At 35.0% G+C, this 24,893-nt stretch overlaps 1 protein-coding gene across 2 annotated transcripts in view; it reads left to right on the top strand.

Annotated features, from left to right (window-relative positions):
• BCKDHB (branched chain keto acid dehydrogenase E1 subunit beta) overlaps positions 1-24,893 on the top strand; it is a 112,040-nt gene that overhangs the window by 83,716 nt on the left and 3,431 nt on the right. Inside the window, exon 10 of one of the 2 annotated variants that reach the window (XM_031610910.2) lies at positions 21,822-21,974. In XM_031610910.2, the coding sequence (XP_031466770.2) occupies positions 21,822-21,962 (141 nt within the window). In that variant the 3' untranslated portion in view covers positions 21,963-21,974. Of the gene's footprint in view, positions 1-2,705; positions 2,820-21,821; positions 21,975-24,893 lie in introns of those variants that run through there. The other variant, XM_090136095.1, reaches the window with a different exon arrangement.

Below are 24,893 nucleotides of genomic sequence, written 5' to 3'. Positions count from 1 at the left end.
TAACAGCATGTGACTATTATAATTCAGATCAGAGATGTGTGGATGTGATTGGTGTATTTGCTCATTATGCATTACTTAAAAAATTAAATTGCTTAAGAAACATTCAGAACAACATTGAATTGATTACATCTGGGAACATTTTATATTCAAAAGCAACAATATCAATGCTTGTAAGCGAATGTTTTCCAAAGGCAAACTGTAGTTTAAAGTTGTAATGCAGACTGCCAGTTTCTTTATACAGTCTGCTTTGTCAGAGATTTAATCAATTAACATAAAAGCTATCTTTATTTCTCTATCAAAAAAAAAAAAAAAAAATTGGCACATAGAGAGGGTGTATAATCTCTGCTGTCTCCTATTTTCTAGCATAGAAAATACTCTAAGTTTATGAAGTTGCCTGATTTAGGCTAAAGTTAAAAGAGAAATTCCATCTCAGATACAAGAAATAACAGGCAACTAAATAAACAGCACCCAGATCACCTTACTCATAAACGAGGACTTATCAATTCTATAGCTGGCAGCAATTAAATGCTGAAACTCTTCTCATTTTGAGTGAGAGGTGATAATGCCATCTGCTCAGACAATTCATAAACTTTTAAAAGGCAGCACATTATGTTCGGAAATATTTTTGTCAGTTTTATTGGTGATAAGAAGCATGGAAGTAGTAAATTCCTTGCAATTAGCTCTTGTTATGCCAGATATGTCAGTTTAGAGTCAAACTATCTTCAGAGCAGGCATTAGTTGCCAAATATTGGGCTATTTCAAAGGGCATTTTTGTACTTCGAATACTCTCAATATTTTGAATAAAGCGAGGAAGGCATTTATATGTATTAACATGTTTATGTATGAAGGTATGGCGATCAGCTTTGAACTGTAGAGGGAATTAAGAATTTTGCATTGAAAGCACTACCTAGTGTCTAGTGTGAAGTGAGCTACAACATGAGAAACATATTAATAAAATGCAATCAGATAGGAGCAGCTACCCTTTGCAACATATATGTACCTTTGAATATATCTATATACATCTAGATTGGTATAAAATAATCATTTGCAGTTATAAATCTTGGGTAAAAATGCTCTCAAAGTTTATAAACTAAATCAAACTAAATTTCCCATCCTTAAATTATTCTCACAGAAGCAATGCTGTACCTTTTCAATCATTACTCTCTCAATGAATGGCAGACTTTGAAATCATTCATGAAAAATGAGCTGTAGTTTTTAGCAGTATGCAGCAGGGAAATGTGGGGATTAAATGTTTTTGGAAATGAGTTAAAAGATAATTTCTTGTGTTTAAATTTCTGAGAACTGAAATGGATCTGTCAAAAATCGGACCGGTTTAATGTAGTGCAACAATTGAAATGACATGTTACTAAATGAAATTAAGAAGCTTCTGCTTGAATTCTTTAGTCACCAGTTAAGAATATGCTAACGAATGTGAGCTTGATCAGCCTGCTACGTTCAGCAGATTCCCTGGTTTTCAGATATCACGAAAATCCTGAAACTAACAGAAATCTGTTTTTTTTTTTTTTTTTTTTTGTGCAATGCAATTACCTCTAAGTAGTGTCAGCTTCAGGGGAAAAGAAAAAAAAAAAGAAAATTAGTATTAGTTCCATACTTACAATTTGCTAATATTATTGGAAAAAAATACTACTGGAATTGAGAAGGGAGTCAAACAAAACTGGCTTATGAGGAACCCAGTAGTGCTTGTGAAATTGAGAGCTCATAAGAAAAAATGGGGAGGGTGCAGTATCAAAATGCTAGCCTTGTAAAGGTCAGATAAAATTAATTCTGGATGACAAGCATATGAAGAACAACAAAACATGGTGCTGAATGAATAAATAAATGCAGTTGAAACTATGATATAAAATTGGCTTTGCCCTTGGCTTACTAGCTTTGGTAATAGCCTAGACAGAGACTTTGTGTGTATTATATGCACAAAAATATTCACAGATCATAATAAAAAATGGAGCAGGACTGTATTGACAAAATCTATGCTGTTGTTAGATATTCTTTCACATCAGCCAAGCTTTTTCACAGAAATATTTTGGTATGGAGAGTTTTTTAATAAGCTTATGATTATTGAATTTAGTGGATGCTTTTCTGGACTTTCAATTCTTTTTTCTTCATTAGAAATTGGAATTTTTAACAATATTTTTATGTCCGGGGGAAACATATATTAAAATATATTATTTCAGAAGACAAGATTAGGCAAAAAGGCTGTTAATAATTTTTTTTCTCTCTGAAATCATTACTCATAAGATCCAAATTGCGAAGTGTGTGCTTGATTTTCAAGTGGGCAGCGTTCTGCAGGCTTTTGAGAGTGAGCTTTTGTATGTGAAAGTTTGAAAATCAGTGTATGTGAAATATATGTACTGCATGTGGGTTTGGTGATTTGTTCATGTACCGTAAATAAATGCTCCATTTGTTGGAAATGCTGTTGCAGACTTTGCAGAGCAATATGCTCGAGCTCGTTGGAACCACTGACAGTTTCGATTATGTAGCTGGGAAATGTTGAGCTACCAATTACTCATATCTCGTGTGAGACTTCACCCTGGAATATCAAGGAAAGGAAATTTCTTGTCAGTTCAGAGCTGTTAAATATTTAAGGAAAGAGAGTTGAAAAACTAGGGTTTGCAGCTGTAAAACTTGGGTATTTATATTTTAAATTAATTGATGCTCTTACCTCAAGATGTGTTCACCTTATCTAGGCACGGGGCAAGGTCATAAATATTGAAGTGCTGGAGCCAGAGACTGGCACTAGTGAAGCAGGGGAAGATGTGATCTTTAATAGAAAACAAATTTGTTAAAGACACAGCTCTGCAGATAAGTACGCTGGTAGTAAGTAAGTGACAGTGAAATAAATGCTTGAATGTTGCAATACCATGTAAGTATTTTTTTACTTTGTTTACACTACTAAGATTTTTGGTATATGGTAGTTTTTAGTATTGAAGTTTCACAGTCTTTTGGCTGGATCCTATTTTTTTCTATTCCAAAGTAGCTCTTTTGATTTAAGACATGCTTTTCAGTGACATCTACCAGCATGTATTGATTTATTGCACTGAATGAGAAATAAAGATATCACTTCATTAGCTACGGAGCCGTTGGGATAACTGAGTCTGAACATAGGAAAAAGAAACCAAACCAAACAACACTTCTAATTTTCCAGCTTCCTACTGTTCTTTATGGCTTTAATAGATGAAATTTTCAGTTGATTTTATTTTTTTTTTAATAGCAGTTAATTTTTGATGCAATTATTTCTTGTCTTGATAGTTGCCTGGGTCAGATTAAGTGAAGGGGCCAAGAAGTTTTGCTGCTCTGTCTCTGGTTGAAAAGCAGAAATCTTGGCAGCACCCATGTCCCAGGGCTTGAGGAATGTGTACAGGTGGGCTCCTGTTCTATCATATTGTATGGAGGTCTCAGACAAACAGCTTAAGCCAGCTCCTGATTCTCCAACAGCCAGATGAGAGTAGAAATAGCCTAAGTGAGTAGAAAAGCTTAAGTGGTTTGGTCTTGAATATTTTGTTGGGAGAAGAGTTTTACATTAAATCTTTCACTGTCCAAAGTGCATTTTTAAGTTCTTTGAGGTAACACTCAGCTGCAGCTGCTGCCGTTTCCCACTGGGTAATGTTCACAGCAAATTAATACGCAGTCCATATTTATACAGCGGCTTCTGAGTAACAGAAGCTGCCTTTAGCTTTCTAAAACGACCAGACTGGGAGCTGTCATTATCATTTCATCACCTGAGGGGCTCACCTGTGCTGCCAAAAATTGGAGGATGGTGACTGTGCAGCCCCCAGATTCTGCACAGGCCCTCCCTGAACACCAAAGCCTGAACTTGAATTGTGTCCATAGGCCTGTTAAGTGGTCATCAATCAGTAGGTAAGGCCTCAGCGCTGTGCCACACCTGCCCTTTTCAGAAACAGGAGAGTGGTGTTTCATACAGACACTGTGTGTGTCACATTTTGCAAGCTGGACATTTTCCTTCCTACTTTGTACAGAAGTACAAGTAGAAATAAAGCATAAACATAAATCTAGAAGCCCTGGGGAGCCCTGGGGAGCTTTGCCACCACCACAGTGCACTTTGTTGTTGCAGTTTATTCTGACCACAGTGCAGTTGGGAGTGCTGCTTGTGTCAAGAGTTTGTGGAACGTGTTTGCCACTTGAAATTGAAAGTACATATGGAAGAGTGAACACTGAATTGATTTTATCAAAACAAACTTGTGATGAATAGAGCAAGTTCTCATCGCTTTCTCAGGTGCTGACTTCCACAGAAGCAGTCCAAACAGGCTGGTTGCTGTGTTCCATCCAGTTGAGTTGCTATAAGTATAAAGGAAAATCAGTCATCTTTTACAAATTTTGAAATAGTAATATTTGATAATACATATGCCTGTCATTTTGTGTGGCCAAAATACCCACTGAATCCTGCCTGAGTACAGTAGGGCTGAACCCATTGAAAACAGAGTGGGGAACTGTTTTGGTTTAAGTCCACAGTTCAGTGGTCTGCAAGGTGTTTGTTCAGTAAAGTAAATACAACCAAGGAAATTTAGTGTTTTTTAACTTGTTCAGCCCTGTTTCTTTCACCAAGAAAAACAAAACAAAACAAAACAAACAAGCAAAAAAACCAAAAAACGAAAAAGCCAAACCAACAACAAACCCAAATCTGAACATTACCTATGTTTACAGTTTCAGATTGCTACAACAGTTGTATCCAATAATACTATCAATGTTGTAGCATACAGTGAGAACATTTCCTTTTGAAATTATAAATACCAATCTCTGATTGATTTTCTGCAGTTTTCAGTTACTCTGACCTTTGGAGATAGCATTCCTTGTGTAGTTTGCTTCTGTCATCTCCCACTGAAGTGTAAGAGTTTTAAGCAAAACTGAAAGCATTTTGCAGCTTACAGTACTGGTGTTTTTAATCTTAATGTAACTTTAAGCTCTTCTGACAATTTAAACCACCCTCTTTGTTTGCGTAATAGAGAGGAATGGTAACTAATGAATATTAGAATGAAAGAATTTAGGATGTCTTTCTATTTAAATATTAATCCCATTTACAAAAAATATTTCAGAGAAAAAAGTATATTTTTGTATTACCTTGTAGTATATTCCTTATTTATTTTTACATAGCTTGATACTAAAAAATAACAAATTATCTCTAATTCTCTTTAAGTAAACAGGCATATTTGCAAAGTATCACCATTTCAAATCAGTTTTTTTAAATCTTTATTTTCTCTAAACACAGCCTAAGATGATTGCAATTTGAGTTAATTGCTTGCATGTGCTCTAGTTTGTAGTAGGTCTGCAGCTTTAAAATTTGAAAGCTATTCTGCGTATTTCATAGCATGAGATTTTCTTTTTACAGTACATTGCAGAGTATAAATACAGAACCGAAATACAGAACAGTAACTTAAAACAGTCTTTCTTCACTAAAATGATTTATTTATCTTTTGCCATTTTCTGCAGATTATTAACATGCTAAAGATAAAAAAAGAATATATTATTAGAAACAATGTTATCTGTTGAGAAAAATGTATTTTTTTATTAAGAAAAATCTGAGAAATCTAAAAAACAGCACGCTGTAAATCTGAAACTTCAGTTTTCCATGTGTAAAAATCATGGTATTAATTATGGTATTGTATCTGAAACTCAGTATGTTAAAGCTTTTTTTTTTTTAAAAATTAAGGTGAAAGATTTTCTTTATATAGCTGTTCACAGGTTTCACAGTCAAGAACAATTTTGAATAATACAGTGGAAGTTTTAAGGGCTGCATTTGTACTCTTGCCAAATGTAATTAATTAAGTGTAAAAAAAAAAGCATCAGAGGCTAATCTTACAATAATTAAAATACACAAACTGCAGACGTCGTATTTTTAAACAGTTTACTGAATGTGAATCATCTGTCAGTTGAAGCTGAAACACAGGTCTAGCTCCACGTGCTTTATAATCTGATCCCAGCGTATAAAATCTTTGGAGCAATATAAATGTTTGTGTAAATGAATTGTTTTAACTTTCAATTCTCATAATATAAATGCCTTCAATCGTGAAACCTCAGACCGAAGATATTCCATCAGGGAGGCAGAAATGCTAGTAACAGTGAAATCCAAAAAGCGTACAAGAAACAGCTTTTGGGTTTATGAGTCCAAAGACAACTCACGTGGTGCTCCTGCAAAAACTTAAGGAGAAAAAAAAACCAACAAAAACCCACTGCTTAAATCCCACATCATAATGTGAAAGCTCCTTGCTTTTTTTGGACAGCTGAAATGGATGAATCCTAAAGTATTTTAAGATTGGCTGCTGCTCTGAGTACAGTTAAACTTATACTGTGCAACATTGTCACAGAAAATAAGTTATCTGCAAGCCCAAGTTTCTGTAATTAAATCCTGGAAGGCCCCTTGGGTGGCTAGCATTGACTGGTGTTATTCAAGAGAAAGAAGCATTGCATTTCATTTATGAAATACTCAAATAGAAAAATAATGCATCTGCCTCTTTACCTAATGTAGTTTCAGTATTTTTCTCTAAGATGAAGTGAGGAAGATGTGCAGATTTTTGTGTTTGAATGCATCTGTAAGGCATGGATAGGTCCAAGGAAGCAGTAGGGAAAGCAGAGAGGTGAAAATCACTGAAGACTTGGAGAATAAATGGTCACCCAGATCCACCAGGGCTGCCAGTACATTGGTTGTTCCAAAAGTAATGCATTCTATTTATTTCCATGGAAATTGCAACAGATACAAAGAGCATAGCAGCACTGTTTTATAGAGCAAAGTCTTAGCTACAAAACTTTCTTTTTTTAAACATAGTAACTAAGAGTAGCTCTGCATTGTCACCGGTAGGCACACTAAACTCATAAAAATCTGCAGCAGTGGAGGTGACTCACTCTCACCACTGCTGGAAAACACCACCCACTGCCTCATTGTGCTCATAGCCACTGTTTGGTCTCCATAAACATTCATGAATGTCAATGGCTGCCATTGTTTCTGCATGGTGGAATTCTATTCCCTACCTTTGCTTCATATGCCCTTCCATGTCAGACTGCTTCTCTGCTGCTACCTGTTGCATGGCATGGAATATTTGTGGGGTGGTTCAACTGCCATACTACCTCTTACGTTGTGGGCCAGCAAAATAGGAGGCATTACTTTCGGAGTCACCCTAGTACTTAGTCCCTGAACCTATTATTGCAGTCAGGCAGGAAGGTAATTACATGCAACTTTTTCATCCTTTAAACAAGAAAAAGGCAAAGTTCCCTTGTATTTTGACTAGTGTGGATTTTTTGACAAAATGCCTTTCTGTCAGAAAATGCCATCGTTAAATCTTTTATCCGTTTTAGCAGACAGTTTTGTCAGGCAGCAGTTTTGTCTTTCCGGATGGAACTTCTGACATGCTTGATTGAAAATCTGAATCATTTCCTTGGTCTGTTTCCACATTTTTGCATTCACAACCATTGGATGAAATATATATACGAGGAGGAACAGAAAGGAACGCAGGAGCTCCAGTCCCCAAGGTGAGCACCTTGGCCATGGAGCAGAAGTGCCATACTCATGCTTGCTTGCTTGCTGTTCAGTGACACTGCTTCTAGAGTGAGAAGTGTAAGCACTGTTTTGGATACTGCATAGGATGTTGCCTTGTTTCCTAGTACTACCATTTATCTGAAGAGCAGAGAATTTTTGCTTCAGAGATCTCCTTTTGATATTCAGATCATCAGGACCAATTAGGTCATTTCTTCAACTCTAAATTGAACTTACAGCGTATCTGGTTGTTCTGTTATAACAGAGTTGCAGTTAATTGTTCTAGATGGAAAAATGGATATGTTTTTTTGTTTAGTTGTTTCCTTAGAGTTAAAAAAAAAAGAAAGTTATGTGAAAGGTAGTGAAATTTTTGTTTTGACAAGAAAAGAATGAGATTGGATAGGGGCAAACCATTTCTTGACCCCTACAATTTACATTGGTCTGCAGGGTGTCCTTTTTTAGAGCCTGGTTAATTAGTTCAAAGCCCTTTACCTCCCGCCCTCCCCCCAAAAAAGTGAGCAGCCTGTTTTCTCCTGCATGGCTTGGAGAAGCTGGCCATTAAGCTTTGCAGTCTGGATTTTGAATGTTTATAACATCACTATAATTTTTCTTTTAAAGTAGTCAAAACTCATTTCTGAGATCATGTTACTTACTGGTTTGGAAGCTGTGCTGAAATGGAGATATAATTGTGATGAAACAGGTGTGAAGCCAGAAGCTTAGTTGCAGCCATCTGTATGAGAGACAAGATTATCTCCAGGAATGATTGTGTAAAAAACTCAATGAGAGCTGCCCCAAGACTTATTTTTGTTTGACTTCCCAAAACACTGGGCAGTTCTTAAGCTGATCAAAGCTAAGTCTTGCTTTGGGTGATAGGGCTTGCAAAGCTCACTAGTTCTTAGCTACAGCATGGCTTCCTCATATCTGGTAATAAAAATGATCCTGAAGAATATGGAGGCTGCAAATGTATCTGATATAAAGTCTCTGTAATAACAAATAGTTTTCATCTCTGTCATACCTTTCTAATTTCTAACCATGCTTAAAATTTGGTAATGCTATGTTTAGGTCTTTATGTATGATAAGAAAACTGTGACATGTCTGTTTACTATTTTGCAGTAGTATCCCTTGCACAGCAAAACATAGTTTTCTTAACAGTTATATGATTTCTTTTGTCCTGCAAGAGATTGAAAAATAAAACCTTCAGTAATTTCAGTCTCCAAGTCTATGTGTGAAGTTGCTACCAACGAGAAGTTAAAAATCTTGCATAGTGGTGCAGGATTCTAGTTCCATAATAGCAAGAATCCTGAAATATATGCCTGGATATGTTGTGTGCTGCTGCTATATCTTGTTATGAACTTATTTCATTCTTTGTTTTACGGTGATCATCCGGATGAAATTTACATTTGTGATTGTTTGCTAAGAAATACCAAATGTTTTAAAAAAAAGCTAGCACTGAATTTTCTTGTGTACTCTGTAGGTGTCAAGATCAAGCCTGCAGTGTGCATGTGTCTGAATCAACCAATAAATATATATGGCTGTTGATAGAATTAATGCAATTATTCGTTAATAAATATATTGATGGAGTTATGCTGTATTTAATCCCAGCGGGCAGAAATGAAAGAATAGAAAATGCCTCTGAAAATGTAACACTATATATTGCTGTGTTGAGGAAGCAAAATGCTCATATTTATTCAGTATGGTTCAGAGAAGCAATTTGTCTTGAACATGTTTTGGGAATGCTTCAGATGAGCAAATAACTTAGTAACTGATACAGAATAAGCAGTCCAATTTTATTATAAGATTACTTTATCAACATTGCATTTCAAAGTCTGTTTTAACAACTTTAGAGGAATTCTGCTTGATTAAACTAAAATTGAGAAACCTAATTTCCTTTGAGGCAAAATCCTCTAATTCTACGTATTTAATCACTATCTGTGTTTAGAATGATAAAAAAAAGGCTTTCTTGTATTAATAAGGATGACAGGATTAAGTGACTAAAATGTAGATGTTATTATCTTTCCAAAAGTTATAAAGAATCTCCTGCTACTCTCTATATGATAGAAGTTCTCTGATTTAGCGTTGAGGAGGGAGAGCTGAACTTTTCCCATTTTCATGTTTTTTTGAGCTAGTAACCATCTGTTTCTGAATACCACATATTGTATTACCTACCAGTGCACAGTTTTATAATTGCGGAACAGTATATTGTTAAACATTTTCCTTATCAATTCATTCAATTTCAGTACTTAGAGAAGGTCAAGAAATTATAATTGGATTCTACTCTGAGGAAATGATAATTTCCATCAGCCGCCTTATTTGAGAAGTGAGTTCTCTTAAACCTGCTGACATGAAATTATAGCAACATCTTCAGAATTTGTCAAATCACCTCACAAATGCCATAATGTTTTCTCTGTAATGCATTTGATGACTTGCAATCTTCAATCACCTTTAAAACTGAATATTACACCAACTTTAAATTCCAGCAGATAGTCAAGAAACTTGAAAGTTTTTAAGTGAAATACATGCCTTTGCCCCAAAGTATTTCTTTTACATTCTAAATAGCCCATAGTTTTCTTCTACTCTTATTAAGATTTATTAGCTGTTCATGACTTTAGTAATGTTCTGTAATTTACATAATTAGAAACACTCACACTATCTGAAGTGACCCATTACAAAGCAAAATGTTATAATAAAGGAAAATTACCCTACCTTAATCATTGTTTGTTTTCAAAGACGGTGACAAACTTAACATGACATGTAACAGCCCAGAGTGAAAAGCCTAAACACTAGTTGATTAGAGCTGCGAAATTCTGATATATTTTTCATATTCTCATTTTTTGAGGGGAAATAAAAGAGGAAAAAAGAAGTCTTGAAAACATCTGTTTGAAGACAGCAAACAGTACTCATTTAGAAAAGTTACAGCAAATGAAGATGAAATCTTTCAAAAGATAATTGGTTATTGGAAACTATCATACTCAGAAATAACATAAGAAAACTGCAAAGCAGCAGCTTGAGTTTCGGGATGCTTTGTTCACCACACTGCAGTAAACCTCAGCCATTGCTTTGCTTGGTCAGAGGGTCTTCTAGACTGAAGTTGTTTATTAACCACTAAAAGTTAAGCTTTTCTTTCTCTATAATTTGCGGTGACCAGTAAAATAAGTAGAAACATCTTGAAAAATTATCTGCTGTTCAGAGAAAGCTGCTTTAACCTCTTATTTTTGTAGAGCATTCAAGATAATATTAATTTTTTACTATGGATAGGAAACTATGCAGCCAATGAAACCCATAATTTCTGGAATATCCCTGAATTCATATGGGATACAAACCATGAAAATAATGTGTTACATGTGAGTTTTATTTGCCTCGCTTTTTTTTTTTTTTTTTTTGTAAACTAACCACTAAAGAAGACATTTGAAACACATTTCCTGACTTGATCAAGACACAAAGGACAATGTTAAACTCTTTAAGCTGGATCTTCAGTAATATAAACTTGTGTCTGCAGTATCTGAAGGATTCTTTCTAACAGTTGTTAGCAGAACTGGTGGGCTATATTTCTACCAGCTTACAAATGAAAAAAACAAGCAAACAGAAACAAAAACTGAGAACTAATATAGTAATCAAATGCAATGAGAACAATTTTTGTGCATGCTGTTTTTTTTTTTTTTTTCTGCACCGGTTTCCCATCTCCATGGCTTTTCAAAGGGGTAAAATACTGGTTTTATTCAGTTATTGTATTCTGATACAATTTTTTTCAGACTAATGTTTTCTTAAATTAAATTTGTTACTGAGTTTGTGAGGTCTTTTGTAGAAAGTCTGTACTGTGCCAAAATCAACCTAACGGATCCTGGTATAATAAAATGTTGATGGTAAAAGAACTGCAGGGTATACGATGAACTTTTAAAATATTATTATTATTATTATTATTATTATTATTATTATTATTATTATTTTACATAATCATGTAGCTTATTAGTTGGGCAAAAGGGGAAGAGGTGTTTGTACTTGCATCAGTTACAATGTGCTCAATTATGTACCACCAACTCCAGGCAGCTGGATAAAAGGACAAGTGCTTTTCCAGAGAGTTTTACAGTAGAAATAGTATTTATTTAGTATTAATTAGTAGAAGTTGCTATAGTTGTTATTATAGAAGTTATTATATTATATAGAAGTTAGTATAGAAGTTATTATAGTTGTAGAAGATACTGGTAGGATCTTTTGTGGAGCAGTGTAAGAATCATGGTTGTCGAATTTTAAGAAAAAAGTATTGGAACCAGACTGTCTGAGTAAGGAGCTGTGAGGGCAGATGGGCAATGTGGAGAGCTTGCTTTGTGAGCTCCTTTGCGGTGCCCAGGTCAAAATAAAGGCTAGATAACCATCAGAAAGACCTTGTTTTACTAACACTGGATTAGAATAAATGAATGAATTTCGGCTTAAAATTTGAAGAAGAGTTGTAATATTTCCTGTTAGAAAGAAAGAGCAGGCTTTAAAATCTGGTAAGTACAGTATAATACAATGCAGTTCGAGCACAATCTGTTTATGATAGAAGCCATGGCAGTCTGTGTTAGCAAAGACTTGGCTTTCATTCTGTAACCTCATCAAGTCTTGGAACCTTGTGCTTTCTCAGAAACTCCTAAAAGAAAAGCCGTTCAGGTAGACATGCCACAGTGGCCTGATTTATTGAGTAGAATTAAGACACGTAGGGTGGTAGAAGCAGGAATTTCCCTGAACGGTTGGTCACTGCTTAAAAATGTGTTTTGGTTTTGTGGTTGCACAGCTGGAAGAAAACATCAATATCAGCGTACTTCATCCCCGACTTCTGCCATCAGAGATGATGTTATGGGTCAGGAATTCTGATTAGGGCAATGGCGGGTTTGGCCACCAGCAAAAGAAATGAACCTAAAGAAAAGGTCTGACTTCCACAGAATTCTGCTTTTTGGTTTCTCTCTTTATGCTTCTTATTATATGTCATATATCCCAGCCTTTGTGACTGCAAATGGCTGGAGGTTCTGCTACTGTGTAATTACAGATTACTGGGTTTAAGCGAAACAAGAAGCCCAGTGTTTTTCCGAAAATATTTTATATATTGAAGAAGTCAGTTACATAGAGACAGACCCTTGATTCTTAAATGGTTCTTAATTCTTAAGTGATTCTTTAATGTAACAACTGTGGATTTTATTTCAGAGGAGAGAGATTGACTGCTGTTTGCTGATTACCCTTACTGAATCAGACCTTCTGAACATTAAAACAATCCTCATTCATATCACAGTTCTAATTTATACTTCCTTCTGTTATCTCATTCTTCTAGCATGCAGTTTGTGTTGATAAATTCATTTCAGCAAATTTTTTTACTTACTTTAGAGATTGAGAACTTTCTGACTTACTTAGATGAAGGAAACGTTTTGATTTTTACCATTTAGCAGTCATTTTGGGGAAAAGAAAACCTGAGCTTTCACTGGGTTGCAATTTCCTTTTTGCACTATCACCGGTGGCTTATTTTTACTTTTCTTTCATGGCAACTCTAGTTGAAGTGATGCTTTGTGTAACTGAAAAGAAGAAAATTCTGCTGGGTGCTTGATGTTAACAGAGACATTATAGATATTTCACTTTTTGCTCTATGATGTCTTCATTCTTTGTGCAGTAGATAATATTGGTAGGAGAGAGAGGTTAGGTTGCCTAAAAAATTATAGTTTTCTCTGCAGCAGAAAGTTCAATAGTGGAGGGAAATGTAGTGCTTTATAGTTGATTTAATGTAGAAGTAAAGTTCACATCATTATTGTATGATTTTTCAATCTTCAGTAGGATTCATTCATTGTTTTTTAGTATTTTTCTATGGCAATCCTTTTTACTTTTTGTAAAACGTTGTTGCATTTCTCTCCAGACAATTTCTTTTCTCCTTATTTTTTTTTTTTTCCTATAGAATAAAATATATGTATATAAAGTAAAAATCACCTCACTATTGAGAGGTTTCTCTCCATATATGTACTAGTCAGTTACAGCCATTATATGAGAGGATATTTAATATATGAGTTTAAACTTTGCACAAGAATACTTCTGTCTGTGGGTTTGAATCGTCAAGCAGGTTCCTATAAATTAAATTAAATACACCAGTAAAATGGCAGTTTGTTTTAAGGAATATGCTATAAAATTCCTTATACAGCTGTTTCGAGTAATCTAATACTCCCCCCTTGCTCCAAGTTCATTTTACAGAGATGGTATGTTAGAAAATGCTGTAGGAAAACACTAGAACCCACTTCTTCATGGGTGGAAGAGATCATTTCCTCTACTTGCCTCTCCGTGGCTCACTGGTTTGCAATACAGAAGTGTTCAATGATGGGCAATCAGAATGACAGCAATGCTTAAATTATGCTGTCACAAAAATGAAAATGCTTTGATACAAAATGTCTTAAATTATTTAATACCAGCAGATGAAATTACATTTCCTTAGAATTTAATTAGTGCGTTGAGTGAAGTACTTCTGTTTTACTGTTTTGCTGGGTTGAATGTGTAGATTGACAAACTGTTTTTTGCAAGAATGTCTGAGCTGTCTAAACAGCTGTAAAAACAGAAATACCACTCACTAGTTGTTAAAACTCTAAGCAGTAAATCCTTTTAGTCACTTCTGGCACATTGAGCTTATCTAAGAGATGATTTTTCAAAATATTTAAATAAGTGATTACAATGGTAGGTGATAGATGGTGATCCAAAAGTACAAAATGGGATTATATTGATAGAGTATTACAAGCTTTGTGATTAAAAGGTGTTGGTTATAATTAGAAGTCAGATGATCCTTACTTAAAAATCTTAAATGTTAACTGTGTTGCTTGTTGATGAAGAGAAACAACTTGTGATCTGCAAACATTTTTATGTGCAAATACTTTAATGTAGATACTTTAGCTCCATTGATTTCACTTGGATTTTTCTCCAGTATTAACACATAAGATGGTTTGCAGGATCATTGATTGAACAGATGAGTTAATAATGTCAACTAATTAAATAAAGCAATTATCTTCTGATACCCTTGAGCCTAGAAAACCATTATAACTGTGGGACTAAGGACAAGCTTAGAAAGTATGTGGTCCCGCTGCAAAATATCCACATTTACTACTAGTTTTAAGAATCTGAATATGAACTTGAAATTTATTACAGAAAATACAATTTGTGGTAACCAAGCTATAAGGTTGTTTGTTACTCTACAGAATAAGTAGCATCTGTAATTTGTAGGAAAGACTGTAGATTGTTTCACATAGGGTGAAACAATATAGAAATAGGAAAAAATTGTATATCTAGAACTTATAGAGAAAAGGCAGGAAGTGATCATTTGGTGGGTTACAATTAAATATAGAAACCCCTACTTGCCAAAGGCATTAGTAGGGTTCATATGCTCACAAGAGCATAACAATCTTCAAGCCCTGTTGCATCCTCCTGAGCTGTTCTGTTGTGTGCTTTGTATTTTGTGGAGTAGAGTCATGTCTGTTGCTGCATCTCATAAATAAAATTAAAATAAAATTGTTTAGCGATAAAGTTATACATTTTCAATGAAAAACTTCAATTCTGTCAATTTGTCATTCTGAGTGGAATGTATTTAAATTCTGGTCTTGGAGTCTATCATCACAGTAGATGTAAATTGTGTAAAATGTTAATGGGAAATGTTTTTGGATAAAGCATGATAGGATGCAGAGGAGTTTCAATTACTTTTTATTTTTTGTCTCCACTTATGGGAAGGATAAATTGATACAAACAGATTTTTTATTGTTTTGTTTTTTAAATGCCTTAGAATTGTGATGCTGATTTCTGTTTTGTACTACCAGGACCACTAAGTCACTGACTGAATCTCTGGTTGCAACACTTCCAGTTACTGCTGTTGAACATTTCCTGGAGTGACTGTATTGTAAATTTGACCAAAAGAACTTTAACAACCCAATGCAAGACTGATATAGTTTGTTAAGATTATTGCTGTGCATTTGTGAAGCCAGCTGAAATTCAGTTTGAAGGCAGTCTTCAAACCATTGTGTGTGCAAGAAAATCTAGCTGCATCAGACATTTCTCCCATAACTGGTGTTGCAGCTAATGAAGGTCAAAAAAGTGGTATGTTAAACAAGAAATAAAATATTCTTGAGTCCATATGAAGGTCCTCCATGTGTAACAGGGCTATTGATGGAAATGAATAAAGGTAAAGAAATGTGTCATTGGTGACTCCTGTCATCCATAAACTATTGAAGCTAGAGAAATTAGTTTACGTTTTCTCGATGAAATTACAGAACTTGAAAAACTCACAGTTAATATTTCATGAGCAGCATTGTTTTCTTACTGTAAGCAGCTCAGTGATTCTGTGATTTCAGTACATGAGCTACAAAAGGCGTGACTCCACAAAAATAATGCATACGGATTTCAAAAGTTGAAATTCAGCCCATAATAAGGAGCATGTCCCGAATTTCTGATCAATTCCTCTTTCTGGATATTTATAGCTCCCAAAGGTAGAAGTGACAATGAATACGACATTGTCCTCATTTGTTTTACTTGGCTAATTATGCACATTCTTTCTGTGAAATGGAAGTAATGAGCTTAGCAGAGCAAATTGGCTATTTTTTAATATAAAGAAATTGCAAATGGTCTGGAAAAATATGCAACAGAAACATTTTTCAGGGACATAAAGAATAAAAAACATCCTTTCAATGTCATTAGTTTCATCAGCTAATAGTGTGCCAAAAACAAAGCATGGAAACATGTATCTGCAGTGTATCAAGGATAACAGAAAATTAATGTATTGGAATCTCTAGACAGTGACTTTCCAGAAAATATTCATTTAATATTTCAATCTTTTTTCTTTTTTTTTTTTTTTTTTTTTTTTTACTCATAGAACCTAGCACTGACTCGCAAGATAGCCATTGGCATGTGGCCACCCAATAGTTGCTATAAGAGACCTGATATCATTTTATGGGATTGCAGTTATGTCTGTAGCATCAGCAGTTTGCATCCTGCCTGAGAGGAGCAGTTTTGCAAATACTTTATTTACTACATGCAGATGTTTTTGTTCTCACATTTAATATGTCAGAGTTACTTCCATGTGTATTAACCTCATTTTACTTTTTGTTCAAATTCCTTCAGCATTTATTGGGAAGTGGTATATGGTAGAAATACGTTTTCTTAATGTTTGTGTGCTATGTATATAAAAGAAATATATGTTACCAGTAACCACTTCTCTATCTCTTGTGTTCCATTCCCTTCTCCTGCTTTGGATTGTATGTATTACATACATATAATTTGATGGAGACAGTATTTAGAATGGACATGCTCTGTCCCTTTCTTTTCTGGTAAAGATCATAATATAAATAAGTCTTTTACTAAGCTTCCTTTTTATTTTTTATTTTCTTTTTTTTTCAAGTTTGAGATAAGTATGATAATTCAGTTTTCTTAGGTGAATTAAAACAGACTGGATTAACCAAGATTGTTGAAATGCTTCATTATGGTGTACATCTCTGGATTCTAAACGTTCTGAAATCAGTAAATATTCACTGTAAATAGATGCACTCTCATTAAAAATAGCTGGAGTAAATTCTTATGTTAGTATGATGATGATGGCTGTAAGGGATGAGAATTAATTGGAATTAAGCTTGTGCATTTCATATTATAATGCTTTATCTTCTGTGTGTAATATTGGGCTTCATCTATAAATATTGTTTTATGTGATTTGGTCCTCTAAAGACAATATTTGCCATTAATTGCTTTTATATGGCAACAGGCCAATAAATTATACAAAACAAATGCCCCTCCCTGGAGGACTTCTTTATTTCTAATTGCCAATCTGTTTTCCAATTAAGATGTTTTCTATTTGGAAATCCAAAAATAAATAATTTTAGCAGTGAACTGTGTGTTTATCTGTGTTTTTCAAGATATTAATTATGTAAATTCAAAGAGCTGGTAACAAATAAAAGCAAACACTGCAAGCTGTACTGTGTTATAAAAGAATTATCTCAACGTGCTCTCATGAAAAGCAGAAAGCTCTGTGGTGGAATTAAATATAGAAAGTATAACCTCAGTGCTCTTTGAGGAAAAAAACTATCGCTATTAAAGCTATCAGGAAGAGTTCTATAGCGTTATTTTAAGTCGAGTCAGGCTAAACTAGTGGAAAAAAAAAACTTCCTCTAAAAATCGAAACAAAAACATAACTTCAAAATATCCCTTGGATGTATCGCACTTACGCAGCTCATGGAAGTGTCTGTTCAAAAGGATGTAACGTATATTTTGTCAAAGCAAACTCTGTTTAAAATTTGCAGCGTTCAGTGCTTGCAGCTGTCAATTACTGGTGCTACAGTGGAGACATACAACGACTGGCACTTCTTGACGTTTCCTTTCTTGAAAGTAAACTGTGCAAATTAGGGAACTTTTGGAATCAGAAACCAAAGAAAGGCTTCATCCGTACTTGGAGTTTGTATCCAGAAATCCTCCTTTTATGGATCAGATATTTTATTGACTATCTCTTTTGAAAATCTCTATATTTTGTTGTATATAAATATATATTAAAAGGAGCTCATCATGCTTATTATTTATCTAGAATAGGATTCATTTCATTCTTACAGTAGTAGATAATATACAGTTGAAAATTTGCAAGGGGAAATAATAGCTAATGTAAATGTTACATTCTTCTACAACATGATACAGAATAAGTTTTCTCAACTGTTTGAACCCACACTTTAGTTCAGGAAAAAGGTATATCTGAAATAAAAATAACATAAAAGAATGTGAATCTCTAAGGTAATAAGTGTTTTCTCTGAAGTATATAATGAATGTATATATTCTGAATTTTGCCATTTTATCATCTATATATTTATATTTCTTATAGTACAGTCTATAGATATGATGCAAAATTCAGAATTCTAGTTGACAAAAATTTCACAACTGGATTAAAACTTTTCAAGCAGTCACTGAGTTCTTGGGTGTAAATTCTGCAATTACTGTCTGCAGAAAAGTAGTCCTTCATGAAGTTTTCCTACAGTCTGTCTTACGTAATCGGCCTTAACTTTATTTGTAATCTTATTTCTATCACAGCAGCTAAACTCCAAGAGAAATATTGAAACTCCATCCGATCACGTTAATCTTTAAAGTTGACTTTTGATTTGTCACAACATCTAAATTCTGCAGAAAAAGAGTTCACTGTTGTCATATAGCAGCTCTGTAGTCATGTGATATTGTTTAAGCTCTCCATCTCTTTTGGGTATCTGTAGTGTTGCTAAATAAGAGTAGCATGAGAGAGGAACATAAAATGCTGCAGAAATAACTGATTTTTTAACAGAAGTTTTCTCAGCTTCAGGAATAGTCTACGGAGGAGAATAGAAAAGGTTTCCTAAGCAGTGTCAGTGATCAGGGAAAAATGAACTAGATCCAAAACATATGGAAATAAAAAGACCAAAGTAGGATATATAATTATTAGTATTATTTCCAAATCATCTGTCTTACTTAGTTACACATTAAGTAGCGTCATTTACTGTTACTTATAGGAGTGTTTGCATATGGAAGTTTGTTTGCTTTATGTAAAGGATGATGCAGATTCCCTTTTACAGAAGGAAGAACTGGAGCAATGAACTCTTAAGTGTTTTCTCACTGGCCAGACGCCTAAAAGTTCTTTCTCTAAACTGTTCCAGATTGCTGCATTTTTCTATAAGATGCAGAAGGATGAGTAATACTTTCTTTCAATAATGTCCAAAATGAGTTTGTTTTTTCATCTCTTTTGTACCATTCCATATCTCTATAAATACCCGCCGTTTCAAGTTCTACATGTTTTCAATGGTTTTGCACTGATTTAGCAACACTCTAAAGTCAAACCTGAGAGCCTGGTTCTCTGATGAGAGTAAAGCACACACTTCAGGACCTTATTGAATGATAGTGTGAAGCTAAAATTAACTTATTCACATGAGCTAGAATACGATACTTAAAGGAAATAGTGGGTCTGTACCCAGTAACAGAGACTACGTTTTAAATAGAATCCTGCAACATCTGGCAAATACTTGTTTTCAACATTTATTCTAAAAACCAAGGCACAAGATTCTTCTGTGGTGTCCTGTGTGATACATTTGACTGATTGTTCTTAATTTCAGAAGTTGGAACTGTACTCCTGAGTTGTTTTGAACTCTTCCTAAATTCATGTTAAGCATCAAAGGTCAAAAGAAAAGAATGTTTCTAACTAAAAAGATTTTATGGAATATAACTATGTATGTTACCAGAGGCATTGAGTGAAATTTAGGGAAATGAAGGTAATTGGCAAAAGTTGTACTGATTAACTGAGGCCAGAATTTTACTTCTGCAGTTCAGAAGCAGGAAGAAGAGCAATGATTTCCTTCTGTCTGCTCTCTTTAAAATTAGGACAATTTGGATGTATTACACTAATAACCATTATGTTTCCTTCTGAGCATTTTTCTCTAACAGAAAGTTATTTTTTTGCTCCATTTGAATTTTGGAATCTAATATATACTAAACAAGTGTGATTTTTTCATAGCTATTTTCAAAATTGAACTTTAAAGCATGTAGCACTGAATTGGAAAACCCATACCTATTTTGCTTCAAAACCATTTAATTTTGTAAGATTTCTCCTAACTCCTTTCCCTGCATGACATGGGATTTTAAAGTAGTCTCTCTTAAATAAGCAGAGATTTACTGAAGGCTTTCAGTTTGCATTCCTCTGCAGTACAAGAACACTTTGAGCAGTCCTAGCTGTTATATGTGCAAATGGTATGGAGTAAATCCACTAAATTTATAATTGTGCTCTCCTATCACTCTTTTAAATACTACACTATACTTGTGCTTTTAGGCTTGTACAGTGGATGTCTTTGAATTTGTCCTTAAACAAAGCTGGATGAGATATATTTATGTTATGTTTCTCTACAGTATGGTTGCACAGGTGCAAAAAATCTGGCACAAAAATCTATGCAGCAGATGTTGCAGCATCCTGTTCTTGATCAGGTGAACAGTTGTTTCTCATACAGTCTAGCTTTTAGCAGCTGCTGTGAACAAAAATCAATTTAAGTTAGGTTATTTGATGGGCCAGTCACTTGTTTTTCAAGCTTAAGAGGGGAGATGGTTTAGGAATTTGCCTAAAGACTATAAATTTTTTGAATTAGCATATACAACTTGCTGGCTCTATCATATTTCTGAGTGTAATGCCACTGATTAAGAACATCATCTTGTGTGCTTGCACTGACGAGTTGTGACTTCTTTTATTGTGACCAGATACTTAGCATATGACAAGTGTAACCGTAATTCTCACAGCCACCTGAATGTTTTATTTCCTTCAAAGAATTATGCCACTTCAAATGCACAGAAGTGGTAGCTGGAGAAAAACTGTTATATTCGTGGTGTGTTACAAGTACTTTCTATGCTGCCATATATCATGATGTATATAAAGCAGAGTATGGTAGAGTTTGGCCACCATGAATTGCAAGGCAACATTCATTGAAAACAGGGATGTCTTTAGTTTCTTCATTTGTGCGCTCTGGAAAGCAAATAGATATACTATGGTTTGGTGGAAAATGACATAACTAACATCAATGTTCGTTTAATGTGAGAAACTATATTCTCTTGTTGTGAATGGGCCTATGCCTTCACTCTTGTACTTGAGACTAGCAGTATTCAAACCCTACTATATATTCAGTTATTAAATATCGTAGCAGTTTATATGTATTCCCACAGGTTATTTTCAGGTTAACGCAGTGCAATATTTTGTGCACTGGTCGGTTGAGTGAAGAAACTCTGTTATTGCTAAATCTGATCTCTGAATAGAACAAAAGTTGTGTTTATTTGTGTAAAACATGCGTTTTACTCATGGGGTTGGAGATGTGGAAATTCAAGTTCAAATTCATAATTTCCACGAGTGCTTAGCACTTCTCAGACAGAGTCTTAATTGTAGAAAGGTACAAAGAAATTTAAATGTGATGTTCGTTGTCCAAGAAATATATGCACTGTTAGATTACATAGATTTGCTATATGATTAAAAGTGGTGCAGGAAAGAAACTCTTACTACTTTGTTCCTAAAATATTTGTTTTTTGGCAGCATTTGTCTGGATGTATAGCAGATGTATTATGTATAACCTGAGTACAACTTAATGCAGCACACATGTAGCAAATGAAAATAACATTAATAGAAGTTGTTATTTTAATATGGATCTTTGGGCAAAAGGAAGCAATGTTCTGGTCTGGACTACTTATGCTGTGATATAAATAGAAGGTTTCAGTTTCCAGGACTGTCCGTCTGGCAAAGTTCATTTGACCTCAATTTGTGATGCAAGACTCTAGCAAATAATGGCCTCACTAACATTTATTTTGTTTCTGTTAATAGGAGGAATGCTTTTTGAATTTAGAGGCTCCTATTTCAAGAGTCTGTGGCTATGACACTCCTTTCCCTCACATCTTTGAGCCTTTCTACATCCCAGACAAATGGAAATGCTATGATGCCCTTCGAAAAATGATTAACTACTGACCAGTAACACAGGTGAGAAATACTGTTCTACAATGGTAGTTTGCTTGTAAACTGTTTTAACAGGGTGATTGCAAGGTTTGAGGATAAAATACCACTCTTCCATTTATTTTTTCTTTCACAGGAATTACTTGTAATGACTTTGGGCCTTTAGTCTGAAAAGTGTCTGAATATTTTTTAGTAGTGCCATTGAACTCAGTGTTTGAAATTAATTGCCTTCCTTAATCAGAAAATTAAATTTCTTGTATCCTGTCAAGTAAGATCAGATATATTTCCACCTATATTTAAAGGCTATTATTTCACAGGAAAATCATATTGTTAAATTGCATTTTTCATTATTTGGGGTGGACTTGTAATCTTGTGAAATAGTAAGTCCTGATTTACACTGAATATAGGCACTGCATGACAAGTGTGCACAGAGCACTGAAAGTGTAGGAAGCATTTGTAGTGTTCCACAATTCTATCCAAATATGGCTATAAGGCTTATACTTAATATTTGTTCTAAAAAAAACATTCTTCTGTATAACTGTTCACCTCTACTCTGCTCTTGTGAGGCCCCATCTGGAATACTGCATCCAAGTGTGGAGCCCCCAGTACAAGAAAGACAGGGAGCTGTTGGAGATGGTCCAGAGGAGGGCCACAAAGATGATCAGGGGACTGGAGCACCTCCCCAACGAAGACAGGCTGAGGGAGCTGGGCTTGTTCAGCCTGGAGAAAAGAAGGCTGTGGGGTGACCTCATTGCAGCATTTCAGTACCTAAAGGGAGCCTACAAACAGGAGGGGAATCAACTCTTTGAAAGGGTAGACAACTGCAGGACGAAGGGAAATGGTTTTAAGTTGATGGAGGGGAGGTTTAGGTTGGATGTCAGGGGAAAATTCTTTAGAAAGAGTGGTGAGGTGCTGGAACAGGCTGCCCAGAGAGCTTGTGGATGCCCCATCCCTGGAGGTGTTCAAGGCCAGATTGGATGGGGCCCTGGGCAGCCTGGTCTAGTATTAAACGAGGAGGTTGGTGGCCCTGCATGTGGCAGGGGAGTTGGAGATTCATGATCCTTGAGGTCCCTTCCAACCCTGGCCATTCTTGACTCTGTGATTCTGTAATGTCATCACGGAGAGATTTCTATTTGCAGAGCCTTTAGGCACCCTAACCTATGAAGTAGTCTATTTTTTATCACATCTCTGTTGTCTTTGTCTTTGATTTCATTTTAATACCATACCAAGCAGTATTTGGCTGTGCATTGGCCAACCACGACTTCAGAAATTATTGGGTGTTCTTACTGTAGAACTCTTGGTATTTAATAATTAAAGTTTAATCGTCCACTGTGTTCTGATCTTCCTTTAGTTAAGTAAATCGATAGATTTTGAGATTGAGTCTCAATAAGAAAAAAACATGCAGATGAAACCGTAACTGGCCGGCTTTCTTTTGGAACAAAGAGATCTTCTAATAGGTAAAGGAATTTGTCACTGTTGATGCTGAAGGCCGTGGGTCTCAGGTAGGCCCTATATTAGGAGCGCCCTCTTGTGTCCATTTTACTCAAAAGTTAAGCTATGAATTAGATTTAGGGCCAGGGGAGAAAGTTGTCAGTACTTAATGTCAATCTCGTCTGTATACACACTTTCTTCCAGGATGACTTTTTGCACTTCACCATCTTTGTTTCCCACGGTAGCTGAAAATTGAATTTCTGTATGCAAAATGGGAAATCTACCACTGAGGCAGCATCTCCTCAAAAATAATGTAGTTCCCCATACAGCATGTATCCAAAATCACCCATTATTGACATCCTGTAGCATTTCTTAGGAGAATGTTGTAAACATGTAGAGTATGCTGTCTTTTTCACAGCAGTTATTCTTGTCTTTTATCTGAGTTTAACATATTCAACCTGTGCTGACAGTGCCTCACGTGCACATAGTTGCTTATCTTGAGGTTGACATTACATATTGTTTTCTTGCTCAAAGATAGAGTTTGACAATGCATACTGTATAGCTGCCAGTGACAGAGGCAAGAGCAAAATCTGTATCTTTCAGCAACTTCTTGGTTATTAAAATTTATAGCTAGGTTAGGTATAAGACAAATAGCTTCAAGGTAGGCATCTGGGTTCCAGACAACTCTTTGTAGCTGGGAAAAAAAGATAAAGAGAGAAGAGGCAGTGAGATTAAGATGGTTGTACAGCTCCTGGGTAGTGGTTTCTGGCCACTCATTTGGGAAAGAAAAAAAGAAGAGAAGAAAGAGAAGAAGAAACAGAGGAAAGCAAACAACAAAGTGTATAAAACACACTCTTGAACACAAATATATTGAGGGGAGCTGTAGGAAATTGCCAAGTGGTTTTCTTTTACCTTTGCAGCTTTATCTACCATGTTTGTGTGTTCTGGTTTATTTTTAAATGAATTCTATAGCTGTTAACAGATGACCTCCCTAAGAGTTTGTGTGCTTATGTAAGGTGATAATGTTCCTATTACAAATTTAGCCTCTAAAATTACCAAGTTATCACATTGTTAACTTCATTATGGAACTTTTTTCATTGCTGTTTTGTTGTATTAAAAAGTTTAAGCATGGTTCTTAAAGGTTTAAAGATGTTATATATGAAGGAAGGTGATTTGCATTTATTTTTCTTTTTGAGCATGTGTTTGAGATGTTGTCAGCACCAAATGTGTTTTGCTCAGAACCAGTGCTACAACTGGGAGAGGCTTGTAAGTGGCATCAACACTTACCCTTTCTCAGACACTAACTTGTGCTGGGGAACAGCAAGAGACCTGTGAAATGCATAGTTTAGTAAGTGTTCTCTGCAGATAATTATTATTACCCCTGTTATTAGACAGTACCTCATAAATGTTAAGTTGAGGAAAATTATCACTCTTCTCCCCATTTGCTTAATAAAATGAAATGACTGGGCAATACATACATATATTTAACTTGAGACTAATAACCAGGTTTTTTTC

The sequence above is a fragment of the Phasianus colchicus genome, chromosome 2 (assembly GCF_987193195.1).
Source record: "Phasianus colchicus chromosome 2, bPhaCol1.hap1.1, whole genome shotgun sequence".
In the NCBI taxonomy this organism is placed as follows: Eukaryota; Metazoa; Chordata; class Aves; order Galliformes; family Phasianidae; genus Phasianus; species Phasianus colchicus.
This window is presented reverse-complemented; position numbering and strand designations above follow the sequence as displayed.